Raw genomic sequence first — 19,213 nt, forward strand, 5'->3', positions numbered from 1 at the left:
TATTACAGTCACCCCCAAGGAGGGTAAGGACCATGCCCAATGTAAGAATTATAGACCTATCTCACTATTAAATGTTGACTTAAACATTTTTACACGGATACTAGCCTCAAGGCTACAACCTCTCCTTCAAAATGTCATCCACCCTGATACTCTGCTCCATCTGCTGCGGTAAGAATCAATGAGGTGAGCTCATCATATTTTAATATGAGTAATGGTACAAGACAAGGCTGTCACCTATCCCCATTGATCATTATATTAACCCTTGAACCATTTTTGCGACATGTTCGACGAAGTATTGATATTCAAGGGTGTTTGATCGATAAGTTGGATCATAAAATTGCAGCTTATATTCGGGTCAACTTATACTTGAGTATATACGGTACTTAATATCACGCTGTCAACTAAACGAGTACAGGCTCTTCAATCATCATTTTCTTTTCCATGGGCATCGTCATTTTTTACATATCTAGGGGTCAAATTGACTTCTTCAATAGATAACGTTTTTCAAGTAAATTTTCCACCGCTACTGCGAGAACTCTCTTCTGATTTGGAAAGATGGAATAAGGGTCCCTATACATGGATGTACAGGAATGAACTTAAAATGAACATTCTACCAAGACTATTGTACCTTTTTTTCAGACTCTGCCAATAGTCATACCAGAGTCTTTTTTAAATCAATACGCAGTGTCTTTATCAGATTTATCTGGGCAAAAAAACATTCATGGTTATCTTTTAATTATCTAGCTATGCCAAAAACCCAGGGAAGGTATGGAGTTCCCATATGCGATAAGATAGTATAAGGCAGTGCACCTTGCTAGGGTACTAGCCTGGTGTAGAGACGAGGGACATAAAGCCTGGGTAACGATTGAACAATCATGTACTGAGATTCCACTTCGATGTCTGCCATGGCTACGGCAAAGAATATTGGGAACTTTAAGGCATCATCCCCGTATAGGGGCAACCTTAAGAGTAATTCAACAAAGTCATCTGTTTTCAAAATCAGATGGGGAAATCACTCGGCTTTACCCAGTCTTGGGAATCCCATCATTTCCCCCCATTTCCCCCAGACTATACAGATAGCCATTTTAAACAAACTCTGAGATGTGGTCAATTCTGGTTAGGTGACTTCCTTGAAACATCAAGGTTGAAGACTAGGATGGAAATACAGTTGCTGTTTTACCCTCCACTGGATCCGTGGCGAATGCAACAGCTTGTCCACTTTCTCAGTTCCCATACACCACTGGAAAACTTATTTCTGGTAGAAACACTGTCTACCCATGGGGTATCTGAGGTATATAAAATGTTAATAGAGCCCCCAGTGGGCTTTGTTCCGAGATTCCTCCAAAAATAATAAAGAGATTTAGAAACTACATTCTCCAAAGAGCAACTGAATCACATTCTGTATTTTGCCCACTATTCTACAACAGCTAGTAACTACCAAGAGCTATACTATAAAATCTTTACAAGGTGGTATAAAGTTCCATCACTACTAAAGAAAATCTATCCGGAAAAGACGAATATTTGTTGGCGCTGTGGAGTCAGAAGGGTAATATGGTTTACATCTTCTGGTCATGTCGGAAGTTAGTTGATTTTTGGTCCAAAGTGCGAGATATTATAGGACAGTTAACGGATTATGATTTGGGATCTGACCCAGCTAGATATCTTCTTCATCTTTTAGACCTTTCAAAACGTAAATGCAGAAACTCATTGGTCGCTCATCTTCTGAATGCAGCAAAGGCCTGTATCCCTCTATCCCGCTCTATGGAACTACCCCCCTCGGTCTCATTGTGGCTTAAAAAAATAGCCGATATATATGCTATGGAAAAAGGTATCGCAATTCCGCAAGGTAAAGAGAAAAAATTCAATATGTAAATGGAAACAATGGTCCCTCTTTGCATGTACCAGGGAGTATGGCTGCGCGTTGGTGGAAGGAGAGCGGGTTGGATTTTAAGGGGGAAGAGAGGAAGAGAACTTAATCCCCTTTCCCCTATTTATTTTTCTTTCCTCCTTTTTTTCTCTCTTTTTCTTCTTTTTTCTTTCTTTCTTGGTGCTTAGATGTTTAATTATTATTTTATATAATAGCCTTATATATACTTGTTGAAAATACAATCAATTTGGGTTAAGATATATTCTGTGATACGCATACAATTAAAATGTGTTTTTTATGTATAAAAAACTGTTGAAAAAATAAAATATAGAATTTAAAAAAAAACAAAAATCTATTCAGGTATGTATTTTTTTTTTTTTTTTTATAATTGACAATTTTTATTAAGATTTTTAAATTTTTCAATACAAAAATTGAGAAAAGAGGAATAAAAAATAACTTTCACTGGATAGCATGCAAGCTTCCATTAATAAACTAAGAGGAGATACAAATAGTCAAATCAACACACGCGGGTCTGAGGTGTAACCCAAAAGATGATTACGTAGTACTGTATTGGAGAAAATGCGGGAACCACAATCAAAAACATACTATCAATAAATTGACATCTTGTATTAGCGTGCCAGTGAAACCATATAAAAAAAAGTAGTATAACACAAAAAACAAAAAACAAAAGGAAGAGTTGAAAAAGTAGATCGACCAATCAGGCTCGTCACTCCTAGGCCACTCTCCTGAGGTCTCCGCCTTTCGGACAGAAAAAGGGCTTAAGAAATCTTAGGTGATCTATCCTGAGGTACCAGTATTCCAATATCGCATTGTGATGATCCACCCTATCAGCTAATTGGGCTGTAAAGGACTCCATAACCTCCACATCCTTAATCCTAGCATAGAAATCGGTTAAAGCCGGCGGTGTCCGTTTTTTCCAATTAAGGACTATCAGACAACTGGCCGCTGTTAGGATTTGGTTTGCTAATTTTTTGGCTAACTTGGATAATTTAGGGGGGAGAAGTCTCAATAGGTAAAGTTTTGAATGAAGGGGAACATCCATCTCGAACAGCCACTGAAGGAGATCCCAGACTGAGCGCCAATAAGGCTGCAAGGATGGGCATTGCCAGTAAACATGAAGTAAAGTGCCCCGATCTCTAAGACATCTCCAGCAGCGATCCAAGACCGTTGGGTATATAGCATGTAAATGGGATGGTGTCATGTACCAAGAGAATAATACCTTGTAAGTATTTTCTTTGTAGAGTATACAAATAGAACTTTTGGCTGACCATATAGATTGCCACTGTTCCGGGGAGATTTGCTCTCCAAGAGCTTTCTCCCAGTTAAGCATGTAACCATGTTTTCCCTGAGAATCCATATTATGAGAATTTAAAAGTTTATATATATCTGAAGTTAATCCCTTTTGTGATGGACCAGACAAGACGAGGCACTCAAATGGGGACAGTTTAGAAAATTGAAGGTTGGATGTGAAAGTAAGGGCATAGTGCCGAGTTTGAAGGTAACCAAAAAAGGCACTACGAGGTAGATCATGTTTTTCCCTGAGATCCGCAAAAGATAGTAATACTCTCGTTACTGGGTTCACTATGTGGCCATGGTGAAAGAGGTTCCTCTGTAACCAAGGAGATTCATCTGATAAGTAAGGCTGTCCGGTAGTTTAGGATTATAAAGGAAAGCTGTCAAAAGGGAGGCTTCAGACTGAAGAGAATAGGTGTGTTTTAGCTGTCGCCAAATATTGCGCACCAGGTTCATGGTATATAACAAAGAGGCAGAGGGAATATCTGCATCAGTGTTCCACAATAGATTGTTCGGGTGTATCAGAGCTATCCATAATTTATCTATTTGGGTCCAGCAATTATATGCTGGGAGGGTAACTCATGATACTATAGCCCACGGTTGGGTAGCATGGTAATAGTGGAGTAGATGTGGAAAAGCCAAACCCCACTCATTGCAAGAGGCATAGAGTGTTGAACGGGCTATTCTATGTTGCTTATAATTCCATGTGAAATTTAGGGGGTCCGCCTGAAATTTCCTAATCTGTACAGAGGGGATGGGAACTGGCAAGGAGAGAGCAGACATCCTTGCCTCGTCCCATTCGAGATAGTGAAGGAAGGGGAGGCTGCAAAGGGAGATTTAATAGAAGCAGATGGAGCTGCATACAGTTGTTTAATTGCCCTAAGGAACAATCCCAGGAAGCCCAGATGTTTAAGGGTCGTAAACATGAAAGGCCAGCTAAACCTATTAAAGGCCTTTTCAGCATCTAGACTGAGCAGCAGGGCCTCCGTATTTTGCCTTTTAACTATATCTATTAAGTTGATGACTCTTCTGGTATTATCCCCTGCCTGTCTCTAAGGGACAAAACCCCTTGATCCTTGTGAATTAAAGAAGGGATGACCTCATTTAAACGAAGGGATAGCAATTTTGTGAAGATTTTTAGATCTGAGTTTAATAAAGCTATAGGCCTTTAGTTCCCGCATAGTGTGTGATCCTTGTCAGGTATTAGAGTTAGATGAGAAGTTTGTATGTCCTTCAGGATCTAATTTTTTTTGCATAAACCCGTTGAATAATGTATGGAAGATAGGGTGGCCAGGAAGGTCTTATAATATTCATATGGGAGGCCATCGGGCCCAGGAGCTTTGTTATTTGGCAAAAGCTTCAGGGTGTTCATATGGGAGGCCATCAGGCCCTCAGACCTTGTTATTTGGCAAAAGCTTCAGGGTGTCCAACACCTCCTCTTCGGTAATCAGGGAGTCAAGGGATTGTAAAGCAGTCGTTGGCAAAGTGGTCACTCCGCTACTCGTAAGATAGGCTCGAACGTGGTCACTAAAGCTTTCTGGAGCTGGTAAGTCTGGTATGGAGGGATTGTTACAAAGATCAGAAAAGGAGTTACAAAACATGTGGGCAATACAGTTGGGATGGGAGTGCAAGGTGCTACTAGTGTCCTGTAGGGCCTGGGGAGCTGAAGCATGAGTCTTCTCACAATGTTTACATGCTAACAAGGTATGGGCCTTGTTGCCTTTGTCATGATATATTTGACGCAATTTTTGGAATGCTTTTTCTACCCTACCTATGTCAATACTTTTCAGGACAGCGTGAAGGCGTATTATTTCCCTGAGAAGGCGAATAAAGGGAGTAGAGGTAAGTCGGGACTCCAAGTTACAAAGCCTCTCCAGTTTGGCTTCAAAGTAGCTTGGTATTTTTCTTCCAAGCAGTAGAGATAGCTATGCATTGTCCACGGTTTACTGATTTATGTGCCTCCCAGAGGATCCCTGTAGAAATCCCTGGGGTGCAGTTCTCTGCAAAATTGAGTTTTAAAGCATTCTCCATTTCTGTCCTGGTGGCAATATTTTTTAGAAGAAAATCGTTAAGTTGCCAGTGGCAACGATTAACCTGACAAACCTCCAGGTTTAACTTCAATAGAATTGGAACATGGTCCGACCAGGACATAGGGAGAATATCCACTGTATTAAGCACCCTCAAGGAAGGAGTGTTTACAAAAAAGTGGTCTAACCTCCCATGTGTATGAAATGGACAGGAGTAATGTGTATACAGTCGTTCTGTTGGATGAGCAATACGCCATGCATCAAACAGAGTGAACTTGCAGGTGGTCTGTCGGAACTAGCGCGGGGGAATAGATCTATTAGAAAGGGATATTCTATCCATCTTTGGGGAGAACAGCAAATTAAAGTCCCCCCACCATGAACATGGGGACAAGGTGCTTTGGGGGGGACCCCAAAGCACCCTCCCCATGTTGAGGGCATGTGGCCTGGTATGGTATCGCTCCCCCTATCCTGTCCTCCAGGCTGCATGCTTGTATAAGGAGCTGGTATGGATTTTGGGGTTGGACCCACGCAATACATTACAGCTGTGACATTTTCTTTAATTTTGGTGTGGAGTGCTTCTTTAAATCCATACCAGACCCGAAGGGCCTGGTATGGACTGAGGGGGGAACCCACGCCAATTTTTTCCTTGATTTTTAATCTATATTGCCAGGAGCTGGCAATACATTACAGCCGCGAGCGAGTTTAAATGACATGTTTTCCTTTAGAAATGTAATTTTGCTACAGCACTGTTCTACACATTGTACAGATGCGCCACTTTACAGGCAGCCCCCCCCCCCCCCCCCCGGCACGATATTTAAAGGAATATTTCACTTTAAGCCATATTAAATTCACTGCAATTTTTGCATTGATACATGTCCCCTGGGGCAGTACCCGGGTCCCCATACACTTTTTCTGGCAATAACCTGCATATAAAAGCCTTTAAAATTAGCACTTTTGATTTTTCATGTTCGTGTCCCATAGACTTTAATAGGGTTCGAATGTTCGCTCAAACTTTTTGCCTGTTCGCATGTTCTGGTGCGAACTGAACAGGGGGGTGTTCGGCTCATCCCTAGCCACCACTATATGTAGGAAAATATATATATAAAGATACTTTTTAGCGTCACGTTAACTCTCTTTTTGGGGAGAATTGAAATGGATGAAAGATTTTTTAAGATATAAATGTACCAGATACCCATTCACATGGGGGGGGGGGGGGTCTGGGATCTGGGGGCCTCCTTGTTAAAGGGGGCTTCCAGTTTCCAATAAGCCCCCTGCCCCCAGACCCTTACAACCAATGTACAGGATTGTCGGGAAGAGGTCCTTGTCCCCATCAACATGGGGACAAGGTGCTTTGGGGAGGACCCCAAAGCTCAATGGTATCAGCGACACTCCTTGTAGCAGTGTCATAACAAATGTGAGTAATATGAAGATGTAGTATTCTTATCCATGTAGTACAAGTGAAGAGCAATTATAAGATTTTATTTATGATTAAAAATACATGCCTATCCAAAAGGACTTTCTTCCACTGAACTTCCACAGCCAATCCATCTGTTGTTTACTGAAGATATCTACAAGTGTTGCATGGTACCTGTATTGGAGAAAAAGAGGAAATACATGAACATACATATTTACTCTCCTAGATTTTAATGTGTTAATAAAACTTTTACAACTTTATATCTACTATGTTTATACACAAATATTTTCAGAAGCCCGGTCCTATCATTGTTAGCACTATCTGGCAACAGTATGGTTCAGTCTGACAGATCTAGACATTCAAGCTGAACAAGGGTTGCCACCTTTTCTTCAAGTCAAACCAGAACACTTTAGCGGCGCACAGCAATTTTTTTGCTGCATAAACTATACATATATTTTTATATTAAATAACATTTCTAATCATATGAAGTTAACAACAAGAGTCCCCCTTTACATCAGAGTCCACAGAATTCACCTTTTACATCTGAACTCGCAGAGTTCCCATTCACTGTAAGGGGGGGCTCTGCAGACTCTGATATAAGGGAGAACTCTGGGGACTCTAATATAAGGGATGCTCTGGGAACCCTAATTTAAGGGGGGACACTGAGGACTCTGATGTATGGGGGAACACTGTGGCCTCTGGTGTAAAGGGGAACTCTGATGTAAGGGGTGCTCTGAGAACCCTGATTTACCTTAATGTACTCACTCAGAGGCAGGAGAGAGAAGAAGGAGACTTCAGTCACAGACAGGGATGGATGGTGAGCTCACTCACTCCTTGACATTCAGCACCTTTCATCCAGATGTATCTGAGGCTGCTGGACTTCAAATTTACAGCCCACACTTTCCTTTTCTGGGGATTGGAGTGTGGGCAGACACAGAGGGGTGGGGCGGGAGGAAGAGGTGCAGATCGAGCCCTCTCTCCTCTCCTGTCGGTGTGTGTATTTGGGGGGGGGATTGTTAGTGCTGGCTTTGGGCAGCATACAAAAGAGTGTAACAGACATTCTCAGCTTAGACAACTGCAGCCAGCAACCTGGGAAGCCATAGTCCAGTCTGAATAATGTGTCAGGGTGCCAGGTCTAAAACCCGGAAACATGATTCCAAACCCAAACTGTCCGGGTGAATCCCGGACAGGTGGCAACCCTAAGCTGAACTCCAGGCAGATTTAAAGGACACAAGACACAAATGAATGCAGCTCTTGTAGCTATTTAACTTTTTTTAGATGCAGATAGTGTAAACTAATGTACCTCAATTTTACCTGGTACCTGGGCAGGACTTGGAACCAATTAAAAAATGATACAAGCAATATTATTGACAAAGAACATGCTGCTAGGAGAAAAAATCAGAGTGAGCAGAGATGGCCATTAGACCGCTGCTGCTGCTTCACTGTCCAGTAAGATGGCTGAGAGTTGAAAAGGACAACACTGTATTGCTTATCTGTAAGCAATGTCATCCATATGGCTGTGTTGTGTAAGAGGGCTGTGTAAATCTCAGGACTGGATGAAAGAAAATCAATTTATTTGGCAAAGAAACTTCTCCATTATATGTATTACACCAGTTTATGTATTTTTTCTTTGCCTGGAGTTCAGCTTTATGCTGGGTTCACACCAGGGCCATATTTTCGCATGGGCACGCTGGGCAGTTGCCTGGGGGCCCTACTTGCCTAAGGAGCCCCACCTGCCCAGCAACCCCAGCCAGGGCCGGACTGACTGGGAAATTTCCCGGTAGGCCGTCTGCCCTGGGGCCGCTTTGAGTTGCAGCTGCAGTGCCACGCTCTTTCCCACTCTCCTCCTCCTCCTGTGTATCACGGAGCTGGCTGGGTCTGTGTTCGGCGGCTGTGCTGTAACAAGGTCCCGCCCCCCTAGACCAGCTTTGTAATAGTAGATTGAATCAGTGTTCCACCTATCACACGAGCCGGTCTAGCGGGGCGGGACCTTGTTACAGCGCGGCCGCCGAACACAGACCCGGCCAGCTCCGTGATACACAGGAGGAGATGCCATTGTGTGTGTGTTACCAGCCAATGGTGAGTCTGTATTGGCAAAGTGATGCTGCATTCATGGGCACAGTGAGGGTGCAATTGGGGGCATAGTGAGACTGCATTCATGGGCACAGTGAGGCTGTAATGGTGGGCACAGTGAGGGTGCAATGGTGGGCACAGGAAACTGCAATGGTGGGCACAGTGAGGCTGCATTCACGGGCACAGTGAGGCTGCAATGGTGGGCACAGTGAGGCTGCATTCACGGGCACAGTGAGGCTACAATGGTGGGCACAGTGAAGCTGCAATGGTGGGCACAGTGAGGCTGCATTCATGGGCACAGTGAGGCTGCAATGGTGGGTACAGTGAGGCTGCATTCACGGGTACAATGAGGCTGCAATGGTGGGCACAGTGAGGATGCATTCATGGGCACAGTGAGGCTGCATTCACAGGCACAGTAGAGCTGCATTTGATGGGCAATCGTGCGTGATTGTGTAGACAGGGCACCAGTGCACTGTATTGCCCGGGGGCCTGTAATGCTCTTAAGATGGCACTGGTTCACACTAGCTGCGGCCGCGGCTCACAGCAAGGGGTACAATGGTGGGCACAGTGAGGCTGCATTCATGGGCACAGTGAGGCTGCAATGGTGGGTACAGTGAGGCTGCATTCACGGGTACAATGAGGCTGCAATGGTGGGCACAGTGAGGATGCATTCATGGGCACAGTGAGGCTGCATTCACAGGCACAGTAAAGCTGCATTTGATGGGCAATCGTGCGTGATTGTGTAGACAGGGCCCCAGTGCACTGTATTGCCCGGGGGCCTATAATGCTCTTAAGATGGCACTGGTTCACACTAGCTGCGGCCGCGGCTCACAGCAAGGGGTCCGGTGCATCTCTGTTCACCGTTTCAGGTGCGATTCATGTCCAAATTTTGCCTGAATTTGCACCTGAAACAGAGGCAAAGACACGCAGGATGCTTTCTGGCGTTCTCCATGGCAGCCCGGAGCTGTGTGAACTGGCTCCATTGAGAGCTGGTCAAAGTTTCCTGATATGCGAATTGGATGCAGGGAAACTCATATCTAATTCGCATCAGTGTGAACCCAGCCTTAAAGTGATTATAAAGTCTTGTTTTAAAAACAAAATAACACACGTTATACTTACCTTCCCTGTGCAGTGGATTTGCACAGAACAGCCCAGATCCTCCTTTTCTCAGGTCCCTCTTCCCTGCTCCTTGCTCCTCCCTCCTGTCTAGTGCCCCCACAGAAAGCAGCTTGCTATGGGGCACCTGAGCCGAGCTGCAGCTCCGTGTGTCCATTCAGACATGAAGCTGCCATTTGGGCCTGCCCCCTCTCTTCCCTGATTGGCTAAGTAACTTTGATTGACAGCTGCAGGAGCCAATGGTCTCAGCCAATCGGGGAGGGGGTCACGGATGACCGAGGGACTCGTGGACATCACTGGACAGAGAGGGGGCTCAGGTGAGTGTTAGGGGTGCTGGGGGGGGGGGGGGGGCTGCTACACACAGAAGGTTTTTTATTTTAATGCATAGAATGCATTAAAATAAAATGCCTTCTGCCTTTACAACTCCTTTAAGCTTCAAGTTATTATTTCAGATTGTCAGTCATTTAAATATAATCTGCAGCATCAGTCTTCATTTACCTGTCTTTCCTTCTTCAGCCAATCAATAGTCAAATTTTTAGTCTCATTTTCTAAAAGTGCTCACAGCCAGGCTTTGTATGACAGAAGAGACTGTAATGAAGCCCATAGATGATACAGTTTTTCTTTCGTTCAACCAGTGCGTTGAACAAAAAAAATTGACTCGATTCCCTCATCCACACTTTCAATGTGGATGGGGAATCCTCCCCATGGAGCTACTGTATTCTGACAGTGGGGAGACTTCCCCGCTATCAGGATTGACACCAATCAGCGCTGCTAGCTACAGCCTGCAGCGCTGATTGAGCGGATAAAATTTAACAGGGCAGGTTAACAGAGGTCAATCATCGGTATATTATCTTCTGTAGAACCTCTCCCCACCCATTCATGGATCCAAATTCATACAGTCCCTGCTGAACCGGCTAAATTTCGATCTATTTAGAGCTGGCTTAGTTTTTTCTTTCTTAGATGCTTGTCAGCACTTTTCTTGTTTGTGTACACTAAGCTGTGCAGCTTATTATATAGTTTTGGCATGATTCTTGATCAAGACAAAGTAACTCCCATGCGCAAGTGGTCGAAGATTCTAAACCCTGAAAAAAGGCCAGGAGAAGACTGACGCAATAGAAGGGATCATGAATATCACAGAGCTGGAGAAGATCATCTTGGTCAGTAAGTCTGTCACTGTTCCCACATTATGGCTTAAAGTTTTTGAAAGCCCAATATATTTATTTTTTTGTTGGTGGTTTACTTTCACTGTAAGCTTTGTATAATCAAATTTTATGACAACTTGCTGCATACAACCTTGCACAGTATTTCATTTGCAGAAGTTCTGCATTGTGCTCATTATTTCTAAAACAATAAACTTGAGTTAGGTGCATGTCATAACTGAAGGCTTATTTCACAAAAGATCTAATAATTCACAAAATAGAGCAGTGTTCTTACTGTTCCTGACATATCCGGGCTGCGGTGATCCATGTGGCCTTCTGCTCAGTGATGTGTTTGTAGCAGCTGCTGTCATGTGGAGTCCAGCCAAATGGACATTTTGTTGCCTGAAACATATACAATTTATAATTAATAGAAAAATGGCTTCTTTCCAGGAAACTGGCTCAACCACCTTAGCCTGAGCACAGCTGAATAACAGAGCTTATGTGAAACCACAATGTGGAAACTGCTTTAATATGACCATATTGTGTTTAGCTGGGGATGCAACTCTAGGAAAAGGCTGTTAATTACTAGAAATCCTAAACCATAAATACATCAAAACAGAGGAAGAAAGAAACCCACCACACACCCACTCTCATCCTTTGAAGGTATTTTGTTATAATAGTTTTTTGCATAACTTTTATCTTTGAAATGTTACAAAATAACAGATTGATAAACAGACCATGCAATAGAGCAGTCTTTTTCAACCATCCTGGGATGCCTTCTAGGTTCTTCAAAGGGTGCCTTGGCAAAATGCCAAAAAATTGTCCCAAATCGCCCAAAATTTGTCAACAAGCCAGCAAGTGGATCAAGCCTGCATTTTTGTTACACAAGCCACAGGTTTTTATTGTGCAGAATTACAACCTTGGGCACCGTGAGAGCCAGCTGCTGGCATCCTAATAACCAATGTTGTAATTGGTTGATAAGGAGGACGTCAGGCGCCTGCATCCTTGTTTGCCTCTCGCCTAACCCTCCCCATCAGCACTGGGGTCACTTTAGCTGAGTGAAGGAGAGAAACTGAGAACGAAGAGGAATGCTGGAATACTAGCCAATAGTAGTGTGCAAAAGTGTATTATCTTAAGAGTAAGGCACCTCTAGCGCTGGGTGCCCTACATATGTGGAAGTTGCTGCATTATGTAAAACTATTTGTTTTTTTCTTTGCATTTTAGAATCGGATGCCTGGAGGTTATGTGGAATTTTAAAGGGTGCCTTTGCCTGAAAAAAGTTTGAGAAACACTGCAAAAGAGTTTACAGGGCAATGCCATATATTATGAGAATGCCTGTAATTACGTCAGGTCTTTATTTAAAATGGATTATTCACTATCATGCTAAGCTGGATGCAGCCCTATCTGGGGCTTAACTGTAACCATTAGAGCCCATATGGCTGCTATGGGGCCAGGGTGGTGGGAGACAGGGCCTAGTAGGGAGGCCATCCAGGCAGATTAAACATGGAAAATCTAAATGTGAAAATATCACAGATTTGGTACTATAATATTATGGTTCGGAGATGTTGCAGTGTACGCTGACCCCCTGTAAAGTCCCCCATCTAGAAGAGCTGACATCTAATGCACAGAAGGAGTACGCAAAGTTATCAACTAGACCCAGATGTCTTGCTTTATATGTTCACCAAGCAGCATTTCTACTGGGCGGTAGTTCAGCAAAGTCTTCCTCATGTAGGTGTGGAATTATTGCCTTGCCTACCTCACTCTCACTCTGCAATTACCACCGAAATCTTGACACAATCTTCTGCCCTGTACACACGGTCGGACTTTGTTCGGACATTCCGACAACAAAATCCTAGGATTTTTTCCAACGGATGTTGGCTCAAACTTGTCTTGCATACACACGGTCACACAAAGTTGTCGGAAAATCCGATCGTTCTAAACGCGGTGACATAAAACACGTACGTCGGGACTATAAACGGGGCAGTGGCCAATAGCTTTCATCTCTTTATTTATTCTGAGCATGCGTGGCACTTTGTCTGTCAGATTTGTGTACACACGATCGAAAAATTTTATAGCCTGCTCTCAAACTTTGTGTGTCGGAAAATCCCATGGAAAATGTCCGATGGAGCCCACACACGGTCGGAATTTCCAACAACACGCTCCGATCGGACATTTTCCATCGGAAAATCCGACCGTGTGTACGGGGCATTCCTGGGGCTGTATAATTCCCACAAGTTGCACCGCAGGTTGAATTAGTAATTGTGTGCAGGAGACTACAAAATGTAATAATATAATATGGTTTTTATTATTGCTGCTACAACTTTTTTTTGCCAGCTACCGGATCACCTTTTTCAGCACTTGCTAAGGCGGTAGTAGGGTGGGAGGCTTTAGAATTTGCACCAAGATCCCAAGATTTTACAAGGTATTCAAAGCACTGGTCTCTAGTTACTATATGTACCAACAGCTCTCCTTCTACCTCAAAATGATTTAAAAAATGTTTTATGTTAAGATTAAAGGCAGTATTGCCTAAGCAACAGTTATACCCCTGAGCCCTTTCCAGTATGTTTTGCAATTCTGTATATCCTAATTAAAGTACAGTTATTTTAAGCATCCAGTAAATTGAAAGGTTAATCCAAGATTTATTTAGTAGTCAAATCCAGCCATTTTAAGGTTGTTCTTTCTGAGGCTTTCTGAAACTGTGGAATAGGGTCCTGTAAATTGGGATATTGCAAAAGTGGAAGATTACATAATATCTCATAATATCTGACATTGAAGTTCCCAATTATAAAAAAAAACAAAAACACCACTTATCTTTCTTAACATTCCTCATATTTAAAATGGAAAAGAATAGGTGTAAAGAACAGAAAAGTATAGCAACAATTCAGAATTTACCACTGACCTGACTTCAGTAAACTGAAATCCGATTGGCTGCTATTTATTGTTAAAATCAACATAGCTTCTATATGCTTTATCCCTCTTCCCTAAGTAAAACCTTTAGGTCCCAAAATATAACAACATATGTTGCCATTTATTACCCCAGGCAAATTAAAACCTGCCAAAATCTCCATATACAAAATGCTGGTATAAAGTGGACCATGCCACTAGCCTACCCAGAAATGACCCAAATCACTTTCCTCACCCCCAAAAAAAGTTTGGGAACATCACAAACCTGTTAGCAAAACATCACAAACCTATTTATGAATCTGTAATGTTTAGTTCCCTCTACACAGCTATAACAACATAAAGAATCATTAGTACCTTGGCATTAGCTCCCCATATGTTCCATGATATACCATCACACTGGTAAAGCTTTTGGCTCTTATCATCAAAATGCAGGAGTCCTTTTAAATCTGGAGTACACTTCTTAGGAAAGTTCATTCCTTTTTCCTACAAAGACATAATAGAAAATTAGAGTTTAATAACTAGAGTAATGCCCCGTACACACGATCGGACTTTCCAACAACAAAACCGTGGATTTTTGTTCGAAGGATGTTAGCTCCAACTTGTCTTGCATACACACGGTCACACAAATGTTGACCAACAATTCCGAATGTAGTGACGTACAAGACGCACGTGATATCTCCATTACGTACGCTAGTTTTACAAGACCGAGCGCTTCCGGCTCGTACTTGATTCTGAGCATGCGTGAACTTTTGTGCGACGGACTTGTGTACACACGATCGGAACTTCCAACAACAAAGTTTTGTTGGCGGAAAAATTTGAGAACCTGCTAGCCAACATTTGTTGGCAGAAAGTCCGACAACAAATGTTCGATGGAGCATACACAGGGTCGGACTTTCAGCCAACAAGCTCACATCCAACATTTCCAGTTGGAAAATCCGATCGTGTGTACGAGGCATTCGAGATTAATAAATAAATAAATATATTTTGAACTAATGCTACATACACCTAAAGCAGAACTAAAGTGCTTTGAAAAATTGATAGCAGGTAGGCTTTTATTGCAGAGAAGGCTCTGCCTTACCTGCTAGCAATTTTGTTCTGAATGTATAGTGATCCTTGCATGTGCAGCTCAGTGTACATTCTCAGCATGGCTTTTGTGCTAGATGCATATATGCAGGCATGGTGAAGATTGGGCAGCGACAAGGTGGAACAAGGGAGATCGTGAGTGCTGCATCATTCGAGTGTTGCTTTAGCAAGTAAGGTAGGTCTGGATAGGTATAAAAAGTTACCACCCACAACATTGTGGATTTTAGTCCCACTTTGATGGCCTATGTTAATGGGTTCACTTTCAGCTAGTTTTGCAGTCCTTTACAAATCTATAGGAATACAAAACCTGCCTGAAGCAAGTCAATTACAGGTCAAAAGGATGTCAACTGCAGGTCAAATACACCTGTCAATTAATTCTGAATGATTTTAGAAGCATTTCAAACTAATTTCAAACCAATCCCATCATTTCAATAGTACTGTAAAAATTAGCCACATACCTGCTTAGCAGTATCAGAAGATATGGCCCTGTCTGACTGTGGAAGTTCTGTGTTCTGTGCAGGAACTTTTATTCTCTTCTGACTCCTTACTGATAACTTGGCTGTCTGGGTTGAGTTAATTGATGGCTTTTCTTCTTCCACTTTAAGTGACACCATACTGTGATACTACATACAATGCAGAAATGTGTTGCTTTTAAGAAATAATTTACATTTTATGTAATACACATCAGTTTAGCTAAGGCATAATACTTTAAGTAAACTTTGAAATCCTAATCCACGGCCAGACTTCCCGACAGAAAAAGTCCGATGGGAGCTTTTGGTCGGACATTCCGACCGTGTGTATGCCCCATCTGGCTTTTTCTGTCGGCATTTCCGACGGACTCAGATATAGAACATGTTCTAAATCTTTCCGTCGGAAATGCAGACGGAGTTTAGCCCATTGGCAAGTCCGCTCGTGTGTACGTGGCATAACACACACTGAACTAACTTGTATCACCCTCTCCATCCTCAGCTGCATACTTACCTAGTTCTGGTAGGTAAGTTCAGCCATGTCCTGCTGTAATGTTTACTTCCGGCTGGTCCTTTTCTTCCCTCTACCTACTCATAAATGTGAAAACTCATAGAGTTCTATGAGGATTTCTCCCCTCTATCAAGAGACACACAGGCCGTGGGAAAAAGAAATAGCTGGGCAGGGGTAAATATCATAGCTGTATGTGGCTAGACTGGGTACCAAAACTAAATAAGTATGTAGCTGAGGAGGGGAAGAGTGGGTTAAATCAGCTTATTGTATATTTAGATCAACTATTTTTATGTGTAAATGTTTTCATGTGCATATCTTGTAATATTTAGCTGTCACTTTTGAATGGTTACTTACTTGATAAATAGTATCAGTTCCTTTGTTGTATACAAATGAAGGCTTAACCTGAAATAAGAAAGACAAAACATATTTTCTGTATATTAATAGGTTGGATTACGGCAGGGCATGCCAAGATGTGTATACATATTACAGTGGGGTCTCCTGAATTTTGAGACTAATCGCTGCACGAATGTGCCACAGGTACTTCCTGTTATAGCTCTGTCCCCGTCACCTAGTTGTTCTTCAGCGTTGTCACCCTGTCCCACAGGCTTCTGATGGAGGGACATTATGCAGGCATGGTTCACTGTTGTCATGTCAGGAAACCTATATCCAGATAATATGCAGCACTTAATATTACAAAAACTAATTAATGAAAGAGTCCATATGGCATAGATGCCGAAAGATGGAAATCCCCACACCAACTTCAGTGTGATAGATAGATACACACAGCACCACTGTGATTATGCCTCGCAAAGGAATAAAAAAATACCATAGTGCAGTAGGTTCTTAAAACTCACTATTCAATTTATTCTATACAAATGCACACTCACATGTATACAGTCAAATTGCGCTTCAAAAGCAAATTCCAAAATGGCCATCGCGTTCTTGCGTTATGCGTAAACCTTATGCCTTTGGCAGGAAATGACATTAATGAATGAAGATACCTGTTAAGGTGCCGGTTACTGGATATAATTAGGGTTGTCCGTTAAGCACCTTGCGTCCTACAGCCCATTGGGACTAATCCATGCTATGTGCAGTACAGCTCCTTGGATAGATGTCTGTTCTTTGTTAACAACAAGGTGTGATTGACCACTCTATTTGACGGTCCATTCCCTCTGGTAAGGAGATTTGCCTAATCACAGTGGTGCCCTGTGTATCTATCTGTCATACCTAAGTTGGTGTGGGGATTTCTATCCTTCAGCACCTATGCCATATGGACTCTTTCATGAACACATTTTTGTATTATTAAGCGCAGCATATTATCTGGATATATGTTTTTAATTTGGAATCAACAAATTGATGCTGGCTGCTGATGTGTTTTATGTGTGTTTTAGCGTGATTTTTTTTACTTATATGTCAGGAAACCTGCTCTGAGAAATGCCATGTACCCATCACTTAAGTACATATATGTAGTATTGCATGGCTGCAAAGAAACTGGAAGAGATCAGCAGCACTGAGATGCAACAAAATGATAAAAAAGGGTAAAAACATGTCATGCAATGCTTTAGCAAACGTTATGTTGTTCAGATAGGGTTTACAACTGTTTTAAAAGATAAGTACACTTTTACAACCTTTGCAGCAATGAACAAAAAAGCACTTAAGCCAGCCATACACGGTTAGAATCTCAGCCGGTTCAACAGGAACCATTCGAACCATTAATGGGCAGGCTGAATGTACCAAGTGGATCGATCAATCAACATGGGTACAACAAGCCTGCCGGATTTTCTTGCAATTATCACTAGCGTCTGCTATAGCCGCTAATGATAATCACTGTGTTCTCCAGGTGAGCACGGCTCCCCCCCCATCTCTGCCCCCCTGCTGGGAGCAGACAATTGCTCAGCAGGAGGGATTCCCCTGTCAGCACTGTCTGTGCTGATGGGGAATCGTGCAAATTTCTTTCCTGCAACCCGTGGTTGTAGGGAAGAAACTTGCACCGTGTATGGCCTTAGGACTGTTGGACTAAGACTATTGTTCACACCTCTCTAGTGGTACATTTCTCCTACCGTCCCCTTCTTCCAGTGCTGCAGTTTTCGCTAGTCTCTTAAGTGTTTAACACATAGCAATGTCAAATGTCTTTGTCCCCAAAAGTGCAATATGTTTTTTTCCTCTGACCCTTATGTTACTACTGAGTCCTATAGTGATGTAGAGGTCAGAGTATGGACACAAGAATCCAGCACTCACAGAAGTGTTGAATGCTGAACAGACTGGCTGTGAATGCAGCAATGAAATGGAGGATATGTAGCAGACATTTTGCCAGCTTTTCACTTTAACTTGACATGGTTGTTTTAAAGAGACACTGCTGCTTTTTCTTTGCCGGGCAAAAAGACAATGTCTCTGCAAAGGGCCTTTTTAAAAAATATTTAATCTTTGAATAATGTACAGAATATCTCCATGTGGTATGTATCTTACAATAAGCTCCCCTGTCACAGTGCTCTAGTGTAGCAGCCAATCCTTGGGTGTAAGTACTGTCAAATGAACAAGGGAATGACCTCACTGTTCCCCCAGGTTGTATACACTTCTGATTGCGGTGCTTGTAGCAATGGAGGAAGAAATAGCAAGGGAGCCCAGGCAAGGTGACTATAAGGGGGTGAGGAGGGCTCTTTACAAGGATATTGTCAATTTGACCTGCATGGGCAAGGTGAGTGTTTCTTTAAGCAATACAGATTTGTCATCAACCTACCACAGCCTTCTGATGAAAAAAAAGCCCTTATCACACTGTGAGGTTGCCACTCTGATGATGTGGCTTCTTTCTCCAGTTACTATGCATCCAGTGTTAAATGATAGTGCAGTAGAGTCAAATAGAGTAAAGCCTGACTGACTCACAATGCAAATTCTCACTCTCCTATGCCCCGTACACATGATCCGAAAACCGGACGACAGATCATCCGACTTTTTTTGCTTACTAGTCGCAAGTAGAAATTGAATAGGTTACTAAAGTCACGAAAATTTTCGTACGACAGAAAAAAAAATTGGAAGTGATGTCATGTGTTGTAGTGTATTTGTATTGTATTTTCGGATGACAACTGTACTGACTAAATGAAAATCGTACGATCTGGTATCGTATGAGGAAAATGTTCATGCATATATTCGAATAATATCTGAGGAACTATCTTGATGGGCTCTCGAAAAGTGCTGTACTAACGATTCGATTATCGTACGATCGCGTCGAAAGCGCTATTTTTCGTACGATTTTCAGATCGCGTGTACGGGCCATTAGCCTGAATTCTGCTCTACAGCGTAA

The 19,213-nt window shown here is 42.5% G+C and overlaps 1 protein-coding gene across 1 annotated transcript in view; it reads right to left on the reverse strand.

The window, feature by feature from the left end:
* The window catches only part of FREM1 (FRAS1 related extracellular matrix 1), a 267,168-nt gene that overhangs the window by 16,131 nt on the left and 231,824 nt on the right, over nt 1-19,213 (reverse strand). Inside the window, exons 32-36 of the mRNA XM_073635658.1 lie at nt 16,270-16,317; nt 15,396-15,560; nt 14,209-14,337; nt 11,246-11,352; nt 6,711-6,796 (exon numbers count right to left, since the gene is read on the reverse strand). Of these exons, the coding sequence (XP_073491759.1) occupies nt 6,711-6,796; nt 11,246-11,352; nt 14,209-14,337; nt 15,396-15,560; nt 16,270-16,317 (535 nt within the window). The remainder of the gene's footprint in view (nt 1-6,710; nt 6,797-11,245; nt 11,353-14,208; nt 14,338-15,395; nt 15,561-16,269; nt 16,318-19,213) is intronic.

This window comes from Aquarana catesbeiana, linkage group LG01 (genome assembly GCF_042186555.1).
Source record: "Aquarana catesbeiana isolate 2022-GZ linkage group LG01, ASM4218655v1, whole genome shotgun sequence".
Classification (NCBI taxonomy): Eukaryota; Metazoa; Chordata; class Amphibia; order Anura; family Ranidae; genus Aquarana; species Aquarana catesbeiana.